At 45.3% G+C, this 25,118-nt stretch overlaps 1 protein-coding gene across 1 annotated transcript in view; it reads left to right on the forward strand.

The window, feature by feature from the left end:
• The first annotated feature begins 686 nt into the window (after nucleotides 1-686).
• Nucleotides 687-25,118, forward strand: part of LOC144733847 (L-lactate dehydrogenase B chain-like) — a 28,889-nt gene continuing 4,457 nt past the window's right edge. Inside the window, exons 1-7 of the mRNA XM_078615851.1 lie at nucleotides 687-1,142; nucleotides 2,738-2,872; nucleotides 7,647-7,764; nucleotides 9,549-9,722; nucleotides 10,174-10,347; nucleotides 11,746-11,863; nucleotides 13,070-13,193. Coding sequence (XP_078471977.1) covers nucleotides 2,744-2,872; nucleotides 7,647-7,764; nucleotides 9,549-9,722; nucleotides 10,174-10,347; nucleotides 11,746-11,863; nucleotides 13,070-13,193 — 837 coding nt within the window. The 5' untranslated portion in view covers nucleotides 687-1,142; nucleotides 2,738-2,743. The remainder of the gene's footprint in view (nucleotides 1,143-2,737; nucleotides 2,873-7,646; nucleotides 7,765-9,548; nucleotides 9,723-10,173; nucleotides 10,348-11,745; nucleotides 11,864-13,069; nucleotides 13,194-25,118) is intronic.

The raw sequence follows: 25,118 nt of genomic DNA on the forward strand, positions 1-25,118 counted from the left end.
CCTCCTCATTCTCTGACGTGGGACGCTGTAGCCGATGAGAGTGGGCCTGTCGCTTTTTCTCAACTATCCTGAACACCTCTTCTGCCAGCCAGGGCCTCTGGGGAGGTCTGGACCGCGTACCCAAAGCAGCCATTGCAGCTGCATGAGTTACAGTCCTAAACCTCGCCCATTTACCCTCGACATCAGGAGGAGTGGGGGACGATGCCAACCCCAGCTGCAAGCGATAATGAAATTCTCGCTTGCAACTTTCCTCTGCTGAGACCAGGCCACTTTAGGTTGGAATGGGGCCCTGGGTGTACACCCACCACCGGAGTGGAAGAATGGCAGGCGCATCTTACAGATGACTAGTCGATGGTCAGAGGGCAGATCAGCTCCACGGTAGGTCCTAGCGTCAAGGACATGGGCTCGCATCCACTGGTCCGTCACGATGTAGTCAAGCAGATGTTCTTGCTTGGATCCGGCATACATCCATGATGTTGTGTGGATGTGCTGATGCCGGAAGAGCGTGTTGGTAATTACAAGCCCATGGGCTGCACAAAAATCTAGCAGCCTCCTACCGTTACACCCACATACGCACACCTACACACCCACCCCTACACACACACACACCCACACCTACACAAACACACCCACACCTACACACACCCACACCTACACACACACCTACACACACCCACACACCCACACTCAACCTACTCACTCTCCCCCTCCTACCCCACCCATATTTCCTCCCATGCCCTCTTTCTCTCTGCTTCTCCGTCCCTCCTCCCCCATCTGACTCCTCTCTCTGCCCCACGCTCTGCTTCGCCCAGTCCAGCCAGTGAGGCGCTGTGCGAGTCGGTAAGGCGAGTGTCAGGTGTGTGAGTGAGTGACCAGGTGAGTTTAGTGGGCTGTGCGAGTATAGGTTGTTGAATAGGTGGTTCAGGTGGTTGAATAGCTGAGTGAGTAGGTGAGCGCGTGAGTGAGTCTCCTTTCCCGAGAAGAACTTTGCTGGTGGAGGAGTGGAAGCCGCGCAGCAACATCAGCAGCAGGAGCAGCAGGAGGAGCTGCAGCAGGCGGAGCAGCAGGAGCAGCAGCAGGAGCAGGAGCAGCAGCAGGAAGAGCAGCAGCAGCAGGAGCAGCAAGAGGAGCCGCAGGAGGAGGTACTCGTTGCTTGCCCGTCTTTGGCACTGCGCTATGCCGTACGGCACTCCGTCAAGTTCATTTTATTGAAGCCCTATAGACTATTTAAACGAAACTATGTGCACCTATTACAAATGGCAAGTTCAACAAAGTGGATTAACATCGTCGCGTGGGAATGTATAGCAGCCGCCAAATGCCCTAAACTCGTGATGTTGATTTTAAATGAGGGAAAACCCGGATGACCCGGGGAGAGAGAGAGTGAGATGTACATACTGTGCACCGCAAACTCCAAACATAAAACAAGCGTCAGGGTAGGGATCAAATCCACAACCTCCTGTACACCCGGCGAGGCAGTTAACATCTAACAGCCACTCTACTTGAACAGAGGGCAAGGGGGTCGGTAGCACGGGCGGCTGGAAGAACGGATATCCAGACCTATAATCATTACTCTCGTTTATTCCCTACGAATGAATATATTACAACTGCGGTCTCACACGTGCCACTTGTTAGGATCTAGCTCCTAATCTCCATGGGCTCACGTTCGTAAGAGCAGGCGAAATGATCGGGTGGAACGGAACATCGCTGCGATAAGTTGTAGCGGTCAGCGCGAACCAACCCGGCAGTTCGATTCCCGCTCGCGGCCACCAACGGTGATATCGATTATCTAAACCGGTGCTGGGCATCCACTAGGTCGACTCAGCCTCAAGTGAGTACCTAATGCGATGAGTAAACATCGCCACTTTGGGAGACAAAGGCGGCCGGGCGTGGTGCTGGCTACCCCCAGCAAGCCGCGTGCTCCAGCGCCAGTCTTCATCGGTGCTGCTTCTCGCTACTAATAGTACTTGCCCCAGCAGCATGTTAAGGCTACACAGAGAATCGCTGTTCCTGTCTCTTGCTTGCTCCACCTTACATCAGACAGCTCACGTCGTCGTTTTTTTGTTATTTTTTGTTATTTTCTTTGAACCTATCTACGTGACTTTACCGAAAGAGCCAAAGAATATCAGACAGCTCATACAGCAGAGCGAGCAAAGACGAAAAATGACTTAATGACACCCACCAAAAGCTGGTGAAAGAACAGAGATTGTCCTACAATTATTAGGATTTTCTTAGGAGCCATTTTTATATCATGGACGATAAAAGAGCAGATTTACACTCTAGTGGAAATGTGCCTTCGGTGAGTGAGAGGTTGAAAATGCCTTTGAGGGATTTATAGATGCGATCTGGTGCAGGGTGTAATTGAATGTGTGTGTGTGGTGCAGGGTGTGATGGAGTGTGTGTGTGTGTGGTGCAGGGTGCAATGGAGTGTGTGTGTGTGGTGCAGGGTGCAATGGAGTGTGTGTGTGTGGTGCAGGGTGCAATGGAGTGTGTGTGTGTGGTGCAGGGTGCAATGGAGTGTGTGTGGTGCAGGGTGTAACGGAGACTGTGTGTGTGGTGCAGGGTGTAATAACGATTGTGTGTGGTGCAAGGTGTAATGTAGACTGTGTGTGTGTGGTGCAGGGTGTAATGTAGACTGTGTGTGTGGTGCAGGGTGTAATGGAGTGCGTGTGGTGCAGGGTGTAATGTATATTGTGTGTGTGTGGCGCAGGGTGTAATGTAGACTGTGTGTGTGGCGCAGGGTGCAATGGAGTCGATGCGGAGGCAACTGCTGCAGGAGGTGTGCCCAGGCCCAGCAGGGAGGCCGCGCTCCAAGGTGACCGTGGTGGGGGTGGGCCAGGTGGGCATGGCGAGCGCCGTCAGCATCCTGCTGCAGGTGACCGCTCGCACGTCCACGCATGTGAACGCACACGTGTGGGTGTGTGAGGCTGTGTGGTATTTCGGTTAGCACGCTGCACTACGAACCTGGCTCTCCTGAGTTCGATTCCCGCTCACGGCCAAGACCAGGGACGATTATATAATTATCTGGACCTGTCCTGGGCCTCCCCTCGGTCGACTCAGCCTCAAATGAGTACCTGGTGCGGTGTGTAAAAAAACATTGTCACTTGGGTAGACAAAGGCGGCTGGGTGTGGTGTTGTGGCCACCCACCCCCTCGTGTGCCGTTCCGGCCTTCATAGTTGCTCGCTAACAGCACTTGCCCCAACAGTCTGTTCAGGCTATACGGGGGATCTTTGTCTTTGTGTGTGACCGCGCCTTCGCCCAGACACGTACAGACGTTATTCATACTTGAGGAGTTGTTTTTTTATTGAACCGATCTACGTGACTTCACCGAAAGAATACACTTGAGGATTTGTTTTTGGGGTGAGATGGCGTAAATGTAAAGTGTGTCGTTAAACTCTGCCACCACCAGTGCCCGACACAGCCAATCAGTGAAGTTTGGTCACTTAAACCAAAACGTGCCGATTACTTTACTAGTTCAGCACTCAGCGCTTGTGTGTTTGGAGAATAAATTCACCTTTTTTACTGGCAGATAAAGGTCCCATGATATAGCTGCTCATGTATGAAAAATAAGAATAGGGTGTTACCCTTTCTGGCGATTAAACAGGAGATGTTAAGATGTTCAAACACCAAATATACACGTTTTTCAAGGCATCAAGTTTGCATTAACCACACATCAGAATCAGAATATGTCTTTATACTGGAGGAATCGGATGAGCTATGAAGCTAATTTTTTCATAGATATAACTCCTCGATCCGAGCTATGAGTGTCTGATACAGTACTTGCATTTTAGTTTTACTGTTTGCCTGTGAGACAAGGCCGTAAAGAAGCCTCCCTCTGGTGAAGGCCAATCCGTTTCAGAGACGATGCATACATTATTATATGCTCTGATACTTTTCAGATCATGTTTCCATGTTCACCACAAGTAGGTGTGGTTAATGCAGACTTGATCCCTTGCCAAAGATATATATTTGGTGTTTGAACATCTTAACAAAACTCCTGTTTCATCGCCAGAATGGGTAAAAGCCTATTTTTTTTCATACCAAATTCACAACATTTATAATTTGATTCTCGTGACGTTTCCATTGCTAATTACATCCAACATCATCGGGGCGATTTTGCCAAAATTCTAAAAGCCTTTAAAACTGCCTTTCAACGTGACGAACCAAAAGAATATGGCTTTACCACCTTCTCGCAATAATACAGGAGGTGTAAAAATGTTCAAACACAAATAGACACATTGCAAGACATCACGCTTGTGGTAAAACATGCAAACAAACATGCTTCGATAATAATGTAGGCATTAAATTTCGATTTAAAGCTTTCGTGACTGCAGGGATTCATCTTCTTGGTTCTTTCGGTAAAGTCACGTAGAATGGAAATAATAAAATAATAAAAATAAAACATAATAAAATAATTCTCAAGACGTTTCGGCCACAACGCAAGCAGCCGTCCTCAGGTGTAGAACAGGTCTGTCGAGAAGACAGAGTCTGAATGACACGCCCCAGGCTTGGAGCGACTATTTACGCTGGGATGGAGGGGCGAAGAGCGTCTTGACAAAATAATTTGCATATCAAGAGGAATTTAGCATATTTATGGGAAATGCAGATATGCGATTAGTACTACTTGTGAAATGCGTAGGAGGTTTGGCGAGGGGTTTAAAGTCATTATCCCCGTGCATTATGCAGGATGAGCAGCCTCAAAGGGAGGGGATAGGGGTAACATTAATAAAGGGATGGAATGTTAATAGTATGTAGCTGGAGTAACTAAACCACCACGTAAACAACTAAAGTATAAACTACATAGTATACTAAATATACTCTCCAATAAGCTGAGCTACTAACAGTAAGTAATACATTACAATTCTATGTCGCAAAAAATATGATATGCTTCCAGCTAAACTTTATTCTCTTACATCACACGAGTCTACACCGTACAGTATACTGCCATAGACAAACCCAACATTACATTATATACTGTATTACTATACACCACCCTTATACTGTACATTGTAATATTACACTATGTATTATTCTACCCACCCTAATGTATATCACACAGCTGTATATCCACTATACAATTACGATACTATATATTACTTTGTACATTGTATTAAGCATTAAAATTTTATACTATTTATCATTATACAATCCGCTATACACTGTACCATTGACCGTCATGTGAAAGACAATAAGAGGAAGCAACGAAATATGTCAATGGGAGAGTAGTGTGGGGAGACTTGCAGCGGAGCAAAGAATCCATTCCCTGCAGAGAATACAAGATATATAGTCAATGCCAGTGAGTGGAACGCGATCTGAAAGTCACCGTAAACGTGAACACAATCAGTTAAGATCCGTCCTTCCAATGATTGCTGAGCCAGAATCCATCTTCTCGGTTGAAATTGTCTCTGTGTTTGTATATGTGGATCGCCTCATGAACGAATCTCTCATGGTAGCCAGATGGCTTGCAGAGAACCTCTTTCTTGGAGAAGTCAATATCATGTGAACCCACTGAATTGTAACAGTGATCTGCCACGGCTGAGGTGTTTGTCCTACCGTGTTTCAAGTCTGCTTTATGTTCACGGATGCGGTCCGAGACATGTCGTTTGGTTTCTCCAATGTAACTGCTACCACAGAGGCAACTTAGTTTGTAGACGCCAGGGTACTGTATGTCTGGAACCACATCTTTTACAGACGGGACCAGATCACGGATTTTATGTACTGTGTTGAATCTTATCAGGATTTTGGAGATCTTTTTTGTGACCCCAGCAATGTAGGGTAATGTGATGGTTTTGAAAAGCCTCCTCAACAGGATCCTTCTTGATGATTGGAGTGATGGTTTTGCGGATTGTGTAGTCGGAGTAACCATTAGCCTTAAGAGCTTGGCGTACGTGTTTGAGTTCACTGGCAATGTGTTCCTGGTCGGAGATGCATTGGGCTCTATGGTATAGAGTCTTGATGAGGGAATTCTTCTGGGATGGATGGTGGTGGGAATCCGGTTTTAGGCAAGCATCCGTATGGGTGGCTTTCCTGTAGACATTGTAGGCATTGTCTTTGAAACTGATTGGTCTACACCAGAGCTGCAGCCTCCTTTATGACTTTGTCTCAGCCACCGGTGTTAGACCGGAAAAGAAACGCCAAAATGCGAACAGCAGCACAAAAGGCGATGCAAATGTCATGGCCATCACTCGCTTGAATAACAACAGTTTTGCCAACATTTTCATACACCGGCAACAACAAAAAAATATTTCATAGCCGGAGCCTTCCAATAAAAATTTAATAATCGATTATCCGGCACCGCGCAATTATTATTCAGCTGGTTCCAACATTATCTGATGTTCTTGGGGCCAATCCGGCGAAACTGGCAAAAACCGCTCCAAAGGCTGTAACCAAACCGGCGATCGGCACCGTGCGCCTGACAAAGTAGCTACGCTTGATTTCAGTGTTAAATATGATATACAGTACATTATACACTACATACAACTTGAACAATGAAAATAATGCACATATATACATCTTCCCATGCAGAGTCTTCCAGATTGGAGTGCTAAGCACAGTGAAACAGTAACTTTTTACAATAGGATATTTATTTTTGTCTATTTGTATGGTTATTTATGCCCATTTCACAGAGTAAACACATTTAAAACAGTAAAAAACATACACAACACCTACTAATATAACGTCATACAAAGAACGTGCAAAATTAAACGATTTTAAACAATGATTAGTAGTGATTATCCGGCATTTTCCATAATCCAGAGCCGCCGGATAATCGATGATCTCCTGTAATCACGAGAGAGAGAGAGACTGACAGCTGTCGTGATGTTCCCACAATGCATCCATCACCAGCACCACTCTTCAGCCCTGGTCTGAACCACCAGCTATCATCGTTGTCCCTGCTAGTGACGTGACTCCTGCCAAGGCCCTCTCATTGTTTTCTTATGAACAGTTTTAGTTTCGTATCTATTGTCTTTGTGCGTATTGAGACAGCGGTTGCTATGGGGAGAGGTGGCGCAGCGGTTAGCACTTTGCGCTACGAACCCTAGCGGGAATCAACCCGAGTTTGATTCCTGCTCACGACTACCGATACTGACTATTTTCTGAACCCTTCCCGGGCATCCTTTAGATCCACTCAGACTTAAATGAGCACTTGGTACGGTGTGTAGTAAAGAACGCCACTGGGGAGGCAAAGGGGGCCAGGCGTGGTGCTGGCCACTCACCCCCTCGTGTGCCACAGGTGCCGGCATTTATAGGCGCTGCAATTCGCTACCAGCACTTGTCACGACAGTCTGTGAAAGCGACACGGGGGATCTTTGTCTTTGTGAGTGCATGTGAGTGCGTGTGTGTCTGTGTCGGTAGTGTAGTGTAGTGGTTAGTGCGCTGCACTACGAACCTGGCGACCAGGGTTCGATTCCCGCTCACGGCAAACACCAGTGACGATTATCTGAACCTGTCTTTGGCTTCTCCAAGGTCGACTCAGCCTCAAATGAGTACCTGGTGCAATATATAGTGAACATCGCCACTCAGGGAGACAAAGGCCGCCAGGCGTGGTGCTGGCCCCCACCCCCACGTGTGCCACAGGTGCTGTCCTTCATGGACGTTGCCCCGCACAGTTTTGTTGGTCTCTACGTGTACATGGAATCTCACTCAGAACAACGCGGACGAGGTCGCCCTCGTGGACGTGATGGAAGACAAGCTGCGTGGGGAAGCCATGGACCTGCAGCACGGCTCACTGTTCCTCAAGACAGCCAAGATTGTGGCCGACACCGGTACGACACGAAATAGACAGCAGCCAAAATAGCATCGACAATTCTGCAACACTGCTCCGGGAATTATTTCGGTATACATCATTTAGAGGCCGACCGAAATTCGGTTTAGGCGCCGAAAGTTGGCAAATGGCCACTTTCGGCATACTTTCGGTTTCGGCCGAAAGTCAATTTTTGACTTTCGGTTTCGGCCGAAACTGATATTGACTTTCGGTCGTCAACCCAAGATCTATTTTTAGAATATAACGCTAGTGCTAAGTCTATCAGCCGGTCAGTCGGCGCTAGACAATCCTATGCGATAGGCTGCATACACACACACACGTCAGCAGCAGCTTGCGAGCGAGGTTACAGTCGCAACCATGGTCTGGGGCCGTCAATAAATGACATTATGCACCTTGAGGGGGGTAGTGACTGCGTAGTCATTCACGCGCTGCGCTACGAACCCGGCGGCTCGAGTATGATTCCCACTCACGGCCGGTGACGATTATTTGAACCGGTCCTAGGCCTCCCCTAGGTCGACTCAGCCTCAAACGAGTAAGTGATGTGGTGTGTCAACATTGCCACTGGGGAGACAAAGGCGGCTGGCCGTGGTGAATCCAAGTCCCGGGCGAAGCCGGGTAGTAAAGCTAGTATTTTTTAAATCTTGTGTTCGGTAACTTCGCTTATATACCTTACTGTTTCAGTCTTGGTCGAAAGTGTAGTTAAACTTTCGGTTTCGGCTTCGGTTTCGGCCGAAAGTGAAGTTAAACTTTCGGTTTCGACTTCGGTTTCGGCCGAAAGTAAATTTTTTACTTTCGGTCTGGTTTCGGTTTTAGAGCTGTCAACCTATCCCTGATCACTCTGGATAATCGAGAGATGTTGTCTCCCTCGCCTGGTATGCAGGGGGCCGGGGGTCCGATCCCGACCCTGACACTGCCTGCTGTATATTTTGAGTTTGCGTGTCTCTCTCTCTCCCCGTGGTCGCGTGGACTTTTTTCTCCGGTTCCTCCAGTTTTCCCCTCCACATTTAGAACATGCATTGAAATTATTTAGAATATGCTGGTGCTATAAATTTCCACGTGATGATAAGAAACTTTGTTGAGCTATCATTTGTGGCCATGTCGCTTCGGAAAAAATAAGTGCACACCTCAGTTGGCCTTACCTGGTAAGATAAAAAAAAAGTTTAGTTGAATCGGTATTTTTAATGTGATTTGTTTACCTTTCCTATACTTTGCTACTGCTATCAATATGATTGGTTGACTGATGCCTCTATTGGAAGAGAGAACTGTTGGGATTCCCAGTCCAGGATCTCAGCAATGTCAGCCCAGATGATCAGATGCCTCTGAGCCACCCAGCCATCTCTGCTGCATTGGAACATGAACACCGCATGAAAAATAAGAATAGGTATTACCTTTTTTGGCAATAAAACGGGAGTTGTGTTAATATGTTCCAGCACTAAAGAGATACATTTTACAATGAATAAAGTCTGCATTAACCACACGTACTTGTGGTGAACATGCAAACAAACATGCTCTGATAATAACATATGCATTGTCTTTGAAATTGATTAGCCTACACCAGAGACAACCTTCTTTATGGCCTTGTCTCACCACCTGCGTCAGACCAGACAATGCCAAAGTCGAACAGTACAAATAACATGCATGTATCAGAGCATTTATAGCTCGGGTTGAGCAGTTATATCTTTGAGATATCTTTTTGCCAGTTTCAAAAGTATGGAAAATGAGAACAGGTTTTGAACCCTTCCCTGGCACCGGCGCGTGCACATGTCAACGACTCTGTGCTCGTAGACTACGCGGTGACAGCCGGCTCCAAGCTCTGCGTGGTGACGGCCGGCGTGCGACAGAAGGAGGGGGAGAGTCGCCTTGCCCTGGTGGAGAGAAACGTCGCCGTCTTCCGGAAGATTATCCCCAACTTGGCCAAGTACAGCCCTGACGCTGTGCTCCTCATCGTGTCAAACCCAGGTCTGATCGGCAACGTAGATTCTCACTCTCCAATGCGAGAGTCGTTGTCATTGTAATCATCAACAACTCATCAATCGATCGATCGGTCAATGTTTCATTTCAAAATAGTGTTATAAACACAATGTTACACCATGTAAGCTTTTACGACCATTTTTTTTCATAGTAAAAGTTACTTTTTTGGGTTTGATCACGTAAATATTAATTTCAGCACAATTTGCCAGATGAGTCTGAGTTGTAATTACCGGCGAAACGTCATGGTACTCGGATTTTAAATGTTGTAGTGGGTTTACTCTCCAACACACCAACGGTTAGTGCTTAACTAGTAACTAATTGGCACGTTTTATTCACGTGACAAACCTTACTGATTGGCTGTGTCAGGTGGTGGTGGCAGGTTTAACGAAGCATATATTTACACGGTCTAACCTTTGTGAATGTTGGTCTTGGCGTGCAGTGGACATTCTGACGTTCGTTGCTTGGAAGCTGAGCGGATTCCCCGTGCATCGCGTCATCGGCAGCGGCACCAACCTGGACTCAGCGCGTCTGCGATTCCTCATGGGCGAGAGGCTGGGAATCAGCCCTTCCAGCATTCACGGATATATCATCGGGGAGCACGGGGACTCCAGTGGTAGTAATCAACGTCACACCATCGGCTAATCGCCTGTCACGGCGAGGGGGGGGCGTTGGGGGGGGATGCTTTCTGCTTGGTCAATTGGTCAAATAACTAAGGCTGACGTCCACAAAAGGTTCCAGTCGCTGGTCAGACTGAGAACTTAGACTTGGTCGGATTGTCGGCTGATTGCATCTCTGACTCTTCTCTCTCTCCAGCCGCTCGCAGGCATTCACAGTCACGTCGAAGTCCATTTCACGACCAGAATTGAGTGTTTAACAAGCATGCCCGGGTTTGTATGCCTCCCTCCATTGGGGCGCCACGGTGGCTAGGATATGTTAACTACCTCCCCTGGTATACAGGAGGAGCCTGGGTTCGATCCAGACCATGACGCTTGCTGTATATTTGGATATTGCCTGTCTCTCTCCCCATGGTCACGTGGATTTTTCTCCAGGTCCTCCAGTTTTTCCCTCCACATTTAGACTCAACATCATTCGTTCAGAGTGTTTGGCTGCTATACTATTTCCACCTGATAACAAACCACTTCATTGGGCTATCATTTGTGATGGCCAGGTCACTTCTATAAAAGAGCTACATAGCTTACCTGGTGAAACATACAAAAATTGTTTAGTTTAGACAGTTTAACATGTAGGCCTTCAAGAGATATATTCTCCATATTAGAGGTTTTTGGATTTGATCACGTTAATATAAATGTATCGTTAAACCCGCAACCACCCCACAGAGCCAATCGGTAAGGTTTGTCATATCAACAAAATGTAGCATTTTGTTACTAGTTCAGCATTAACCAGTGTGTTGGAGAGTAAACCTACTAAAGCATTTACAATTTGTGTACCGTGACGTTTCGCCGGCTTTCTCAACTCAGCATCATCAGGCGACAGCCAGAATTGTGGAAACATCCTCCTCCTGTTTCAGTCTCAAATAGAGGTGGGGGTAAATGTGATGTCGTCAATTGTGAGACAGGTAAGGCCTACTTGAGCTATGTAGCTTTTTTTCAAAAGCGACCTGGCTATGCCAAATTATAGCTCAACGAATTGGCTTGTCACGTGGACATTTATTGCAGCAGCCAAATACGCTTCACGCGTGATGTTGATTCTAAATGTGGAGAGCAATACCAGAGGACCCAGAGACAAAATCCACACGACCACAGGGAGAGAGGCACGTAAATTCCAAATATACAGCAGGCGTCAGGGTTAGAATCAGACCCTCGACCTCCTGTATAGCAGGCGAGGTAGTTAACATCCCTCCACCGTGGCATCCTACAGGTGCGAATACCAGAGGGGGCGCGGGGGGGGGGGTTAATGCATTCCTATAAATAAATATATAATATTAATTTAACTATTATGGGGTTTAGAGTTTGCTATGCCCATGCACTCTCTCCTGCATCCCCTCCCCCAGTGGCAGTGTGGAGCGCAGCCAATGTGGCCGGAGTGAAGCTGCAGCAGGCGTTGGAGGCAGAGCAGCGCGGAGCGGAGGAAGGGGTCTGGACAAGCATTCACAAAGAGGTCATCGACAGGTGTGTGCAGGCATTACGATGGAGCACCACGATGGCTATGAGATGATAACTACCTCGCTTAGTGCACAGGAGGTCATGGAGTTCGATCCCGACCCTGACATCTACTGTATATTTGGAGTCTGCGCCTCTCTCCCTGTGGTCGTGTGGATTTTTATCCGGATCTTCTGGTTTTCCCCCCACATTTATAATCATCATCACGCATTTAGAATATTGATAAGCCACTTTGCTGAGCTAATAGCCAGGTTGCTTCTGAAAAAAAAGATACGTAGCTCAGTGGAGCCTTACCTGGTGAAATAAAACATAGTTAAATAGTGGCAATGCCTTTCGTCAGAGTCAGAATCAGAATCTTTAGTTTATACTGCAGGAGGAGGAAACCGATGCAAGCCATGATGCTCTTTTCTCAAATATAGTCAAGAGTGCCCATGGGGGTCAGAAAGTTACAACAACAAACACAAAACCGACAGTAGTGCAGAGTATAGAAAATATAAGAGCATTAGTCCAGTAGACTCTTGATTATCCATGTACCTTTTTCTGATTTGTGGATTAACGGTGCACCCAATATTTTCACGTAAATTAATAACTCAGGGTTTTTTTCCCTGAAGCCCAATTTAATAATCAAAAAACATTTGCACATTGTTATTCTTGGAATTTTGTATTACAAGTCAAGTTCTTAAACCAAAAAATATGTTGCTCTGGTTAATCTGAAATCCATTTGATCGTCTCTACAGTACAGTAGTTGCACATCTTCACAACAGTGGGTGGAGTTTGATTGATCTTGATTGGCGTTGCTCTGCTGTCCAATTAGTGGGCCGAGTCTTTTGCTGGGCTGGAGCAGGAAAGTATTATCACTGAACACTCACATCATCAATCTGTTGATCGTTAGTATTTGTTCATTAACAAAGTAAATTTTATTAACTTAAACATTATTTATACCTATGGTAATGATTTTTAGCATAGAGATCCACAGAAAATAGATTTTTTTTGGATTATCCGCAATTTTGAATTATCAGCGGCCGTCCTCCCTATCATTAGCGCGGGTAATCAAGAGTCTCCTGTATATATATCTTTTAATTCTCAGAAGTGGAGTTGAACCCGTATTTTTACACCCTGCATTTCTTGATGTAGTCATTTTTGTTTGCACCACACGGTCATAAGTAGACTACGTGAGGTTGAAGTTTAAGAAGAGTCTGTGCGTTTTTGTTCCAGTGCCTATGAAGTTATCCGTCTCAAGGGGTACACGTCCTGGGCTATCGGCCTGAGCGTGGCAAGCCTGACCCAATGCATTCTCAAAAATCTCCGCACCGTCAACCCTGTCTCCACACTGGTGCAGGTGTGTTGCTTCACGTTTGATCATCACCATCATCATCACGACCTTCAGTCCTTCGTCAATCCACTACTTGATGATGGCTTTCAAGTGCTCTTGGTTATGGGAGTTAACCATACTTCAACCATGCAACTAATGTTGGTGACCCTAGCCGGGCATCGAACTAGGGTCGCCAGGTTCACGCTCTGGTTGTGAAAATCTTTTATTTTTGTGTTATATTACTAACCAGTAGACGTAACACGTTCACGTCTTCAAGTGAGTAGTTGAAGACTGGTAATGCTGTGTTGTAATAGTTAAAACAATGGTGGAGGATTCTTAAAACTGTACCCACCGCCTGTTTACCCAGCAGCATTAGTTTGGTGCTACAGTCTATGGCAACAGTCTATAGCGACAGTCTACGATCGGACAGGGTGCATGTGGTGGGATGGAAGTGTGGGTACGCCCACTGCAATCAATATAGAGGCTATGTCTCATTAATCGAGTGTTATTCCGTTTCGCTGTAGCAAGCTATTTGAATTTGGACACATTTGTTCCCTAAACGAGCGAAATGTTCACTTAGAGAATGGAGACTGATCAATCGCTATATGGCAGCAGGGGCCATACTATCAAAGGAAGATTATCCATAAGAAATTGAATCTTGCACATACGGTGATCGCATGGTGAGCATAATTACTATTTCAAATATTTAAATTGCTTCATTATTCTATTGCTTGAAGACGACAAAACATTAAAGAGTGTTTTTATTTGTTTATTGAGCCCGTTACAAAACGAGCATAAACAGGAGAGAATAGGCATATAAACGATAAAAAAGAAATTAAACTAATTTGTATTTTACCAGGTAAGCCACACTGAGCTATGTAGCTCATTTTTCAGAAGCGACCTGGCTATTAAAAATAATAGCTAAATTAAGTGGGTTATCACGTGGAAATGTATGGCAGCCAACTACTCTAAACACGTGACATTGATTCTAAATGTGGAGGAAAAAACCAGAGGACCCGGAGAAAAATCCATGTGACCACGAGGAGAGAGAGAGACACACACCGCAAACTCCAAATATACAGCAGGCGTCAGGGTCAGGATAGAACCCAGGATATTTCTATTTACCAGGCGAGGTAATTAACATCTCCTAGCCACCGCAGTAGACGCTGATGCATGAATAGCATACGCATCGTGTGACGCTTTGTTCTATGGTTTGGACTTCGCCATAGTCGCAGTTTCACCGATTCTTTGATGAACTTCCATTTGTGGAAAGGGTGCACGCACACCTCCCACGTATTTCCTTTGTGAGCGAAGTTTAGCGAGCGCCATACTGTGTGGTCTTTCGGTTTTATAATGCCATCGATTAACGGTTTTTCGATTAACAATCCGCATCCCATAGGGTCCCCATTGTTTCTATTAATGATACATTTTCAATTAGCGATATTTTTATGATATCAAACGGATCCGCCAATTTCGGCAAATGGGAGCGCTCCTAGACCTCAGCCAATCAGTAACGTGCCCTTTTATGAGCGTTTTGAAAGCAACTGGCTTGCTTAAGCCATCGATTTTCTTAGCTTTAATATGTTCTTATAACGTTTATTTATTTTTAAAAAATGATTGTGTTTAAATATTACAAACTATTAGCGGGAAGTACCCGGCGTTGCCCGGGTCAAATTTATATTTCAAACCTACTCTTAAAAATCTAACAGCAGTGCATACTGACTGTGGTGGTACCTGCTATGATTACAGCAGTGCATACCGACTCTGGTGGTACCTGCTATCACTACAGTAGTACATGCAGATTCTATAGCAGTATTGATCGATTCTATAGCACAAAGTACTCACCTGACAGAGTGGCGTGGTGAGGTCTAGTCCCGTACAGAGCCTCCTGCCGACGCCTAAATTGGCTTGCCGGCCGAAGTGGCACCTTGGCAGGCTGGAGATGGGCTGCTATCCCTGACCCCCCACCAGCAACGATCTCCCAGGCCGCTCTGCAGTAATATCTACGGCCTATAGTGGTAGCATCTAGCGATTGTATAGTAGTAATAACTGCACGCATCGGGGTGGGGGGGACATCACACAGTGAAGAATAAACGTTAGCGTTTAGTGTATTTTTATAGCATTTTTAACGCGAAAGAAAAAGTTCCCCTCACTCCCACCGAAGGCGTGCGACTTGGCATGGGCCGTCTTCCCCACCAAAGGCGCGTGAGTTGGTATGGTCGTGCTCGCGTCATAAATAAATAAAGGACACCACACAAAAATCGCACTAAATTGCTAATCAAACTAATTAAAAATTTGACAGATGTGAAAAAGGAATAGCGCTTGCTCACCGCGGGGCTTACAGCGTGGTATCTGACTATTTTTTCACGTAAACCCTGCCGTTGGAGAGCCAAGCGCTCGACCACACACAAACCCACACAAACCCCGCCACAAACCCACACACAAATTATGACTTTTATATATATATAGATAGATGTTTTAGGGAGAAAAAGACCAACTTCCAATCATCTTTGAATAAATTATGCCCCTTTTAAACATGCATTTCTTATATACGATTAGTGATCATTTAGATTGACTATGGTTTTTGTGGAACCAATTAATATCGTTAACCGAGGGGCCACTGTAATGTAACACATCCACACAAAAGTTACTAAGCCATTGCATAGTATGCATAAATTATCAGCGGTTCCTGAAGCACTACACTGCGGCCGTCTTGTGTTCGGTCACTGAACAATACAATTTGAACAAACGCGATCGACCAATGGCAGAAACAGCCACAGAGAAACAGACCACTCTAGACCGTTTTAATTCCAATCAGTACTCATCAGCACTGAGTCCCGATTAACAAATACATTCATGTGTTTTATCTGTTTCAGCGAGCTCGTATAAAATAACAAGTATCTGGTGGCTTCAAGGTGAAGGGGGCGCCGCATTTTCAAAAACCCCGGATAATCACTATAATCATTATTTAAAATAGCTTTTTTGCATGTTCTTCGTTCATTCGTTCGTTTTTCAGTCCACTTGTCCTGGTGAGGGTCGCTGTGGCAGCATGTTGAGTAGGGCTGTTCAGACCTCTCTTTCCCTGGCGACAGACTCAAGCCCTTCCTGGTGAATTCTCAGGCGTTCACAGGCCAGCTGAGCAACATAGTCCTGCCAGTGTGTCCTGGGCCAGCACTGGAGACTTCGCCCAGTGGGATGTGCCTGGTAGAGTTCCAGGGGGAGTCTATCGGGGGGCATACTTTATACCAGGTGCCCGAACCACCTCAACTGGCTCCTCTCGATCTAAGGGAGCAGTGGCTCAACTCTTAAGTCTCTCCAGGATTATCAAACTCCTCACCCGATCACCGATAGTGAAGCCCGACAACCCTGCAGAGAAACCTCATTTTGGTCCCTTGTACCCGCGATCTTATCCTTTCATCATTACCCAAAGCTCATGATCATGGGTGAGGGTGGGAATTTAGATTGACCTATAAATCGAGAGCTTTGTTCGAGAACTCTGCTTCCGCTTCACTACCATGGAAAGGTAGTGCCTGCAACACTGTGGGTGCCACACCGATCCGCCGGCTGATCTCCCGCTCCCACTTACCATCACTCGTGAAAGAGACCCCAAGGTGCTTAAACTCCTCCACAAAGGACAATTGTTGCCCCCTCACCTGGAAAGAACAATCCACTGTCTCCCGGGAGTGAACCATGACCTTAGATTTGGAGGTGCTTATCCTCATCCCACTCGTTTCACACTCGGCATCAAACCATTCAGGTGCCTGCTGGAGATCACAGACTTACAAGGCAAAGAGGACAAAGTCATCTGCAAAAATCAACAATGCCACCTTCATGCCCCTGTACTGGATGCTCTCCATACCTCGGCTGTGCCTTGATATGCTGTCCATGAAAATCACAAACAGGAGTGGAGACAAGCGCACCCTCGGCGGAGTCCAACACCCACAGTGAACTACTTTGATTTAACACAAAGAATACAGACACAGCTCTTACTCTGGGAATAGAGGGACTGAAAATCACACAAAATTTGCGCCTGTACATCATACTCCGACAGCACCTCCCACAAGACATTGTGGGGAACACAGTCATATGCTTAATCCAGTCTATAAAGCAGAAGTAAACTAGAGAAGCATACTCCCATGACCCCTCAAATATCTGTGAGAGGGAAAACAACTGGTCCATTGTTCCATGACCATGATGGATTTCACATTGTTCCGCCTGAATCTGAGGCTCGACCACCGGGCAGAGACTCCTCTCCAGCACTCTGGCATAAGCTTTACCTGGGACGCTGAGGAGTGTGATTCCTCTGTAGTTGGAGCACACGTCCCTAGTTTGCCATCCAGAGGAACTGTACCCATCTTCCATACAACATTGAAGAGCAATGTTAACCATAACACTCCTACACTGTCCAGCACTTTAAAAAAGACTCTGGGCGAATCTAGTTCACCCCAGCAGCTTTGCCGCTACGAATGCCCTCGACCGCCACAGCGACTTCAGCAGCCGGGATGGATCCGACTCCCCCAGCTGTTTCCAGGGCTGCGTCCTGAGAGGAGGGCATATCTACCGGGCTGACTAAATGCTGGGGTACCCCCCCTGGTGAGACACTGCTTAACCAATACATACTTCACCTGGAATGGAACCTTCTACAAGCAAATTGAGGGCACCCCAATGGGCTCCCCCCTATCTCCGGTTGTAGCCAACATCTTCATGGAGAAATTTGAGACGGACGCCATCCAGACTGCCACTCTACGCCCGACCTTATGGAAGAGATACGTAGACGACACTTTTGTCATCTGGCCACATGGCCGGCCTGCTCTAGACCAATTTCTCGACCACATCAATTCCATACACCCAGCCATCAGATTCACCATGGAAGTCGAAAATGATGGCAAGCTACCCTTTTTGGATGTCCTAATCAAAAGGAGACCTGATGGTTCAATGAGCCACTCTGTCTACAGGAAAGCCACCCACACGGATGCTTATCTAAAACCGGATTCCCACCACCATCCATCCCAGAAGAATTCCCTCATCAAGACTCTATATCATAGAGCCCAATGCATCTCCGACCATGAACACATTTCCAGTGAACTCAAACACGTACGCCAAGCTCTTAAAGCTAATGGTTACTCCGACTACACAATCCGCAAAGCCATCACTCCAACCATCAAGAAAGATCCTGTTGAGGAGCCTTTCAAGACCATCACCTTACCCTACATTGCTGGGGTCACAAAAAAGATCTCCAAAATCCTGATTAAACACAAGATCCAGGTCCGATTCAACACAGTACATAAAATCAGTGATCTGGTACCGTCTGTAAAAGATGTGATTCCAGACATACAGTACCCTGGCGTCTACAAACTAAGTTGCCTCTGTGGTAGCAGTTACATTGGGGAAACCAAACGACACGTCTCAGACCGCATTCGTGAACATAAAGCTGATCTAAAACACGGTAGGACAAACACCTCAGCCGTGGCAGACCACTGTTACAACTCAGTGGGCTCACATGACATTGACTTCTCCAAGACGGAGGTTCTCTGCAAGCCATCTGGCTATCATGAGAGATTCGTTCATGAGGCGATCCACATATACAAACACAGAGACAATTTTAACCGAGAAGATGGATTCAGGCTTAGCAATCATTGGAAGGACGTAATAAACCATTTCGATACACATTAGGGTGAGTTGAATAATACATAGTGTTATATTAAAATGTATAAAGTATAGGGTGGTTTACAGCAATACAGTATATAATTTAATGTTGGGTTTATCTATGGCAGTATATAGTACTGTATATGCTAAGAGAATAAAGTTTAGATGGAAGTATATTATATACTTCTTACGACGTAGAATTGTAATTTATTATTTGTTGTTAGTAACTCAGCTTATTGTAGAGTATAGTAAGTATCAGTTTATATTTTAGTTTTTTATGTAGTTTTCACTTTGGTTTTCTACGTGGTTGTTTGGCAAATGCAGCTACATATCACTAACATTCCTTTCCTTTATTAACGCTGTTCCTTGCGCCCCCCCGTGGTGCTGTTGATCCTGCATAATGCATGGGCATAATGGGACTTTGAAACCCCTCCGCCCACCTCCTATGCATTGCCCATTGGTATGCTAAATTCCTCTTCATATGCACATTCTTTTGTTAAGGCGCTCCTCCTCGCTACACCTATATAAGCTCCTAGCTTGATAATGTTCTCATTCTTCGCCTGAGGACGGCTGCTTGCGTTGTGGCCGAAACGTCGTGAGAATTGTGTTATTATGTTTTATTTTTATTATTTTATTACTTCCCTTCTACGTGACTTTACCGAAAGAACCAAGAAGATGAATCCCTGCAGTCACGAAAGCTTTAAATCGAAATTTAACCGCCTCTACGGGGAGGGTTTCCACATAACTTTGAGATCCTTCAACAAGCTCCGGGATAAGAAGGCTCAGCTAATCGAGTCTCTCACCTTTCTGAAGAGATGCCGTGACTCTAAGGTAATACCAAACGCATTTACACTAACATCTGCTGCTGTAACTTCTTCTAATGCGAAACGAATTCTGTCTAGAACTAGCTTAGCTCTTATCTCAGAGAAAATCAGACTTACGCGCACCGAACTAGATCAGTTAGACAAGACACTCTACAAATCACACTTATCTTTGAGTGCAACAATGTCCACATCGGATTGGGAACACGTGGAAAAAATGACTGCCTCTTCAGCTGCCGTTATGTCGACTAAATGTAAGGACAACTTGATTTCCAAATTCAACCGCCTCTCAAACAAGAAACCGGACCCACACATTGAAAAGCTAGATGTTAACAAAGTCGTAATTAATCGCAGTAACAGTCCTATTTCTGAAGGTTTGAAATCCGTTTTAGCTAAAGGACTAAACTTTGCAGTCACACCTAGACACATACCAGTTAATGATATAATTGCTCGAGTAGATGTAGCTCTCAAGGGCTTGAGTCACATCGCTGCAGACGTAGCAAGATCTGAAATCTCTGTAACCCTCAAAAACGCTAAGATGCCAGCTAGCAACATCAGCAAAGATGAGCGTTTTGAATTAGCTCAATTAAAAAAGAGGGATGACATTGTCATCCTCTCAGCCGACAAAGGCAATGCCACTGTCATCATGGACAAAATAGAATACAACAACAAAATTCAAGAACTACTCAACGATGGCAGCTATACAAAAATAAAAAGAGACCCCACCAACAGCCTCGTCTCCAAAACCAACAACATCATTTCTGCTTCAACCGCATTAATTGATCAGACCAAACAGTTCTCGTTGAAACCTTCTGCAGCCAGGCCACCAAGATTGTACGGCTTGCCAAAGATACATAAAGAAGATACACCTCTTCGTCCCATTGTCTCTACTATCAACTCCCCCACTTACAAACTGGCTCGTTTTTTGTCCGAAATCCTACGGCCTTTCACTGGAAAAACCACCTCTGCAGTACTAAACTCTACTGACCTGGTATCGACAATCAAGGGGATTGCCCTGTCCCCAGACGACCTGCTTGTCAGTTTTGATGTGGTTTCCTTGTTCACCAAGGTGCCTGTGCCTGACACCATCGCAATCATTGAAGACTTGGTTCATCAAGGACTAAATGCTGGGGTACCCCCCCTGGTGAGACACTGCTTAACCAATACATACTTCACCTGGAATGGAACCTTCTACAAGCAAATTGAGGGCACCCCAATGGGCTCCCCCCTATCTCCGGTTGTAGCCAACATCTTCATGGAGAAATTTGAGACGGACGCCATCCAGACTGCCACTCTACGCCCGACCTTATGGAAGAGATACGTAGACGACACTTTTGTCATCTGGCCACATGGCCGGCCTGCTCTAGACCAATTTCTCGACCACATCAATTCCATACACCCAGCCATCAGATTCACCATGGAAGTCGAAAATGATGGCAAGCTACCCTTTTTGGATGTCCTAATCAAAAGGAGACCTGATGGTTCAATGAGCCACTCTGTCTACAGGAAAGCCACCCACACGGATGCTTATCTAAAACCGGATTCCCACCACCATCCATCCCAGAAGAATTCCCTCATCAAGACTCTATATCATAGAGCCCAATGCATCTCCGACCATGAACACATTTCCAGTGAACTCAAACACGTACGCCAAGCTCTTAAAGCTAATGGTTACTCCGACTACACAATCCGCAAAGCCATCACTCCAACCATCAAGAAAGATCCTGTTGAGGAGCCTTTCAAGACCATCACCTTACCCTACATTGCTGGGGTCACAAAAAAGATCTCCAAAATCCTGATTAAACACAAGATCCAGGTCCGATTCAACACAGTACATAAAATCCGTGATCTGGTACCGTCTGTAAAAGATGTGATTCCAGACATACAGTACCCTGGCGTCTACAAACTAAGTTGCCTCTGTGGTAGCAGTTACATTGGGGAAACCAAACGACACGTCTCAGACCGCATTCGTGAACATAAAGCTGATCTAAAACACGGTAGGACAAACACCTCAGCCGTGGCAGACCACTGTTACAACTCAGTGGGCTCACATGACATTGACTTCTCCAAGACGGAGGTTCTCTGCAAGCCATCTGGCTATCATGAGAGATTCGTTCATGAGGCGATCCACATATACAAACACAGAGACAATTTTAACCGAGAAGATGGATTCAGGCTTAGCAATCATTGGAAGGACGTAATAAACCATTTCGATACACATTAGGGTGAGTTGAATAATACATAGTGTTATATTAAAATGTATAAAGTATAGGGTGGTTTACAGCAATACAGTATATAATTTAATGTTGGGTTTATCTATGGCAGTATATAGTACTGTATATGCTAAGAGAATAAAGTTTAGATGGAAGTATATTATATACTTCTTACGACGTAGAATTGTAATTTATTATTTGTTGTTAGTAACTCAGCTTATTGTAGAGTATAGTAAGTATCAGTTTATATTTTAGTTTTTTATGTAGTTTTCACTTTGGTTTTCTACGTGGTTGTTTGGCAAATGCAGCTACATATCACTAACATTCCTTTCCTTTATTAACGCTGTTCCTTGCGCCCCCCCCGTGGTGCTGTTGATCCTGCATAATGCATGGGCATAATGGGACTTTGAAACCCCTCCGCCCACCTCCTATGCATTGCCCATTGGTATGCTAAATTCCTCTTCATATGCACATTCTTTTGTTAAGGCGCTCCTCCTCGCTACACCTATATAAGCTCCTAGCTTGATAATGTTCTCATTCTTCGCCTGAGGACGGCTGCTTGCGTTGTGGCCGAAACGTCGTGAGAATTGTGTTATTATGTTTTATTTTTATTATTTTATTACTTCCCTTCTACGTGACTTTACCGAAAGAACCAAGAAGATGAATCCCTGCAGTCACGAAAGCTTTAAATCGAAATTTAACCGCCTCTACGGGGAGGGTTTCCACATAACTTTGAGATCCTTCAACAAGCTCCGGGATAAGAAGGCTCAGCTAATCGAGTCTCTCACCTTTCTGAAGAGATGCCGTGACTCTAAGGTAATACCAAACGCATTTACACTAACATCTGCTGCTGTAACTTCTTCTAATGCGAAACGAATTCTGTCTAGAACTAGCTTAGCTCTTATCTCAGAGAAAATCAGACTTACGCGCACCGAACTAGATCAGTTAGACAAGACACTCTACAAATCACACTTATCTTTGAGTGCAACAATGTCCACATCGGATTGGGAACACGTGGAAAAAATGACTGCCTCTTCAGCTGCCGTTATGTCGACTAAATGTAAGGACAACTTGATTTCCAAATTCAACCGCCTCTCAAACAAGAAACCGGACCCACACATTGAAAAGCTAGATGTTAACAAAGTCGTAATTAATCGCAGTAACAGTCCTATTTCTGAAGGTTTGAAATCCGTTTTAGCTAAAGGACTAAACTTTGCAGTCACACCTAGACACATACCAGTTAATGATATAATTGCTCGAGTAGATGTAGCTCTCAAGGGCTTGAGTCACATCGCTGCAGACGTAGCAAGATCTGAAATCTCTGTAACCCTCAAAAACGCTAAGATGCCAGCTAGCAACATCAGCAAAGATGAGCGTTTTGAATTAGCTCAATTAAAAAAGAGGGATGACATTGTCATCCTCTCAGCCGACAAAGGCAATGCCACTGTCATCATGGACAAAATAGAATACAACAACAAAATTCAAGAACTACTCAACGATGGCAGCTATACAAAAATAAAAAGAGACCCCACCAACAGCCTCGTCTCCAAAACCAACAACATCATTTCTGCTTCAACCGCATTAATTGATCAGACCAAACAGTTCTCGTTGAAACCTTCTGCAGCCAGGCCACCAAGATTGTACGGCTTGCCAAAGATACATAAAGAAGATACACCTCTTCGTCCCATTGTCTCTACTATCAACTCCCCCACTTACAAACTGGCTCGTTTTTTGTCCGAAATCCTACGGCCTTTCACTGGAAAAACCACCTCTGCAGTACTAAACTCTACTGACCTGGTATCGACAATCAAGGGGATTGCCCTGTCCCCAGACGACCTGCTTGTCAGTTTTGATGTGGTTTCCTTGTTCACCAAGGTGCCTGTGCCTGACACCATCGCAATCATTGAAGACTTGGTTCATCAAGGACTAAATGCTGGGGTACCCCCCCTGGTGAGACACTGCTTAACCAATACATACTTCACCTGGAATGGAACCTTCTACAAGCAAATTGAGGGCACCCCAATGGGCTCCCCCCTATCTCCGGTTGTAGCCAACATCTTCATGGAGAAATTTGAGACGGACGCCATCCAGACTGCCACTCTACGCCCGACCTTATGGAAGAGATACGTAGACGACACTTTTGTCATCTGGCCACATGGCCGGCCTGCTCTAGACCAATTTCTCGACCACATCAATTCCATACACCCAGCCATCAGATTCACCATGGAAGTCGAAAATGATGGCAAGCTACCCTTTTTGGATGTCCTAATCAAAAGGAGACCTGATGGTTCAATGAGCCACTCTGTCTACAGGAAAGCCACCCACACGGATGCTGATCTAAAACCGGATTCCCACCACCATCCATCCCAGAAGAATTCCCTCATCAAGACTCTATATCATAGAGCCCAATGCATCTCCGACCATGAACACATTTCCAGTGAACTCAAACACGTACGCCAAGCTCTTAAAGCTAATGGTTACTCCGACTACACAATCCGCAAAGCCATCACTCCAACCATCAAGAAAGATTCTGTTGAGGAGCCTTTCAAGACCATCACCTTACCCTACATTGCTGGGGTCACAAAAAAGATCTCCAAAATCCTGATTAAACACAAGATCCAGGTCCGATTCAACACAGTACATAAAATCCGTGATCTGGTACCGTCTGTAAAAGATGTGATTCCAGACATACAGTACCCTGGCGTCTACAAACTAAGTTGCCTCTGTGGTAGCAGTTACATTGGGGAATCCAAACGACACGTCTCAGACCGCATTCGTGAACATAAAGCTGATCTAAAACACGGTAGGACAAACACCTCAGCCGTGGCAGACCACTGTTACAACTCAGTGGGCTCACATGACATTGACTTCTCCAAGACGGAGGTTCTCTGCAAGCCATCTGGCTATCATGAGAGATTCGTTCATGAGGCGATCCACATATACAAACACAGAGACAATTTTAACCGAGAAGATGGATTCAGGCTTAGCAATCATTGGAAGGACGTAATAAACCATTTCGATACACATTAGGGTGAGTTGAATAATACATAGTGTTATATTAAAATGTATAAAGTATAGGGTGGTTTACAGCAATACAGTATATAATTTAATGTTGGGTTTATCTATGGCAGTATATAGTACTGTATATGCTAAGAGAATGAAGTTTAGATGGAAGTATATTATATACTTCTTACGACGTAGAATTGTAATTTATTATTTGTTGTTAGTAACTCAGCTTATTGTAGAGTATAGTAAGTATCAGTTTATATTTT

The sequence above is a fragment of the Lampetra planeri genome, chromosome 48, assembly GCF_965212315.1.
Source record: "Lampetra planeri chromosome 48, kcLamPlan1.2.h2, whole genome shotgun sequence".
NCBI classification, from domain to species: domain Eukaryota; kingdom Metazoa; phylum Chordata; class Hyperoartia; order Petromyzontiformes; family Petromyzontidae; genus Lampetra; species Lampetra planeri.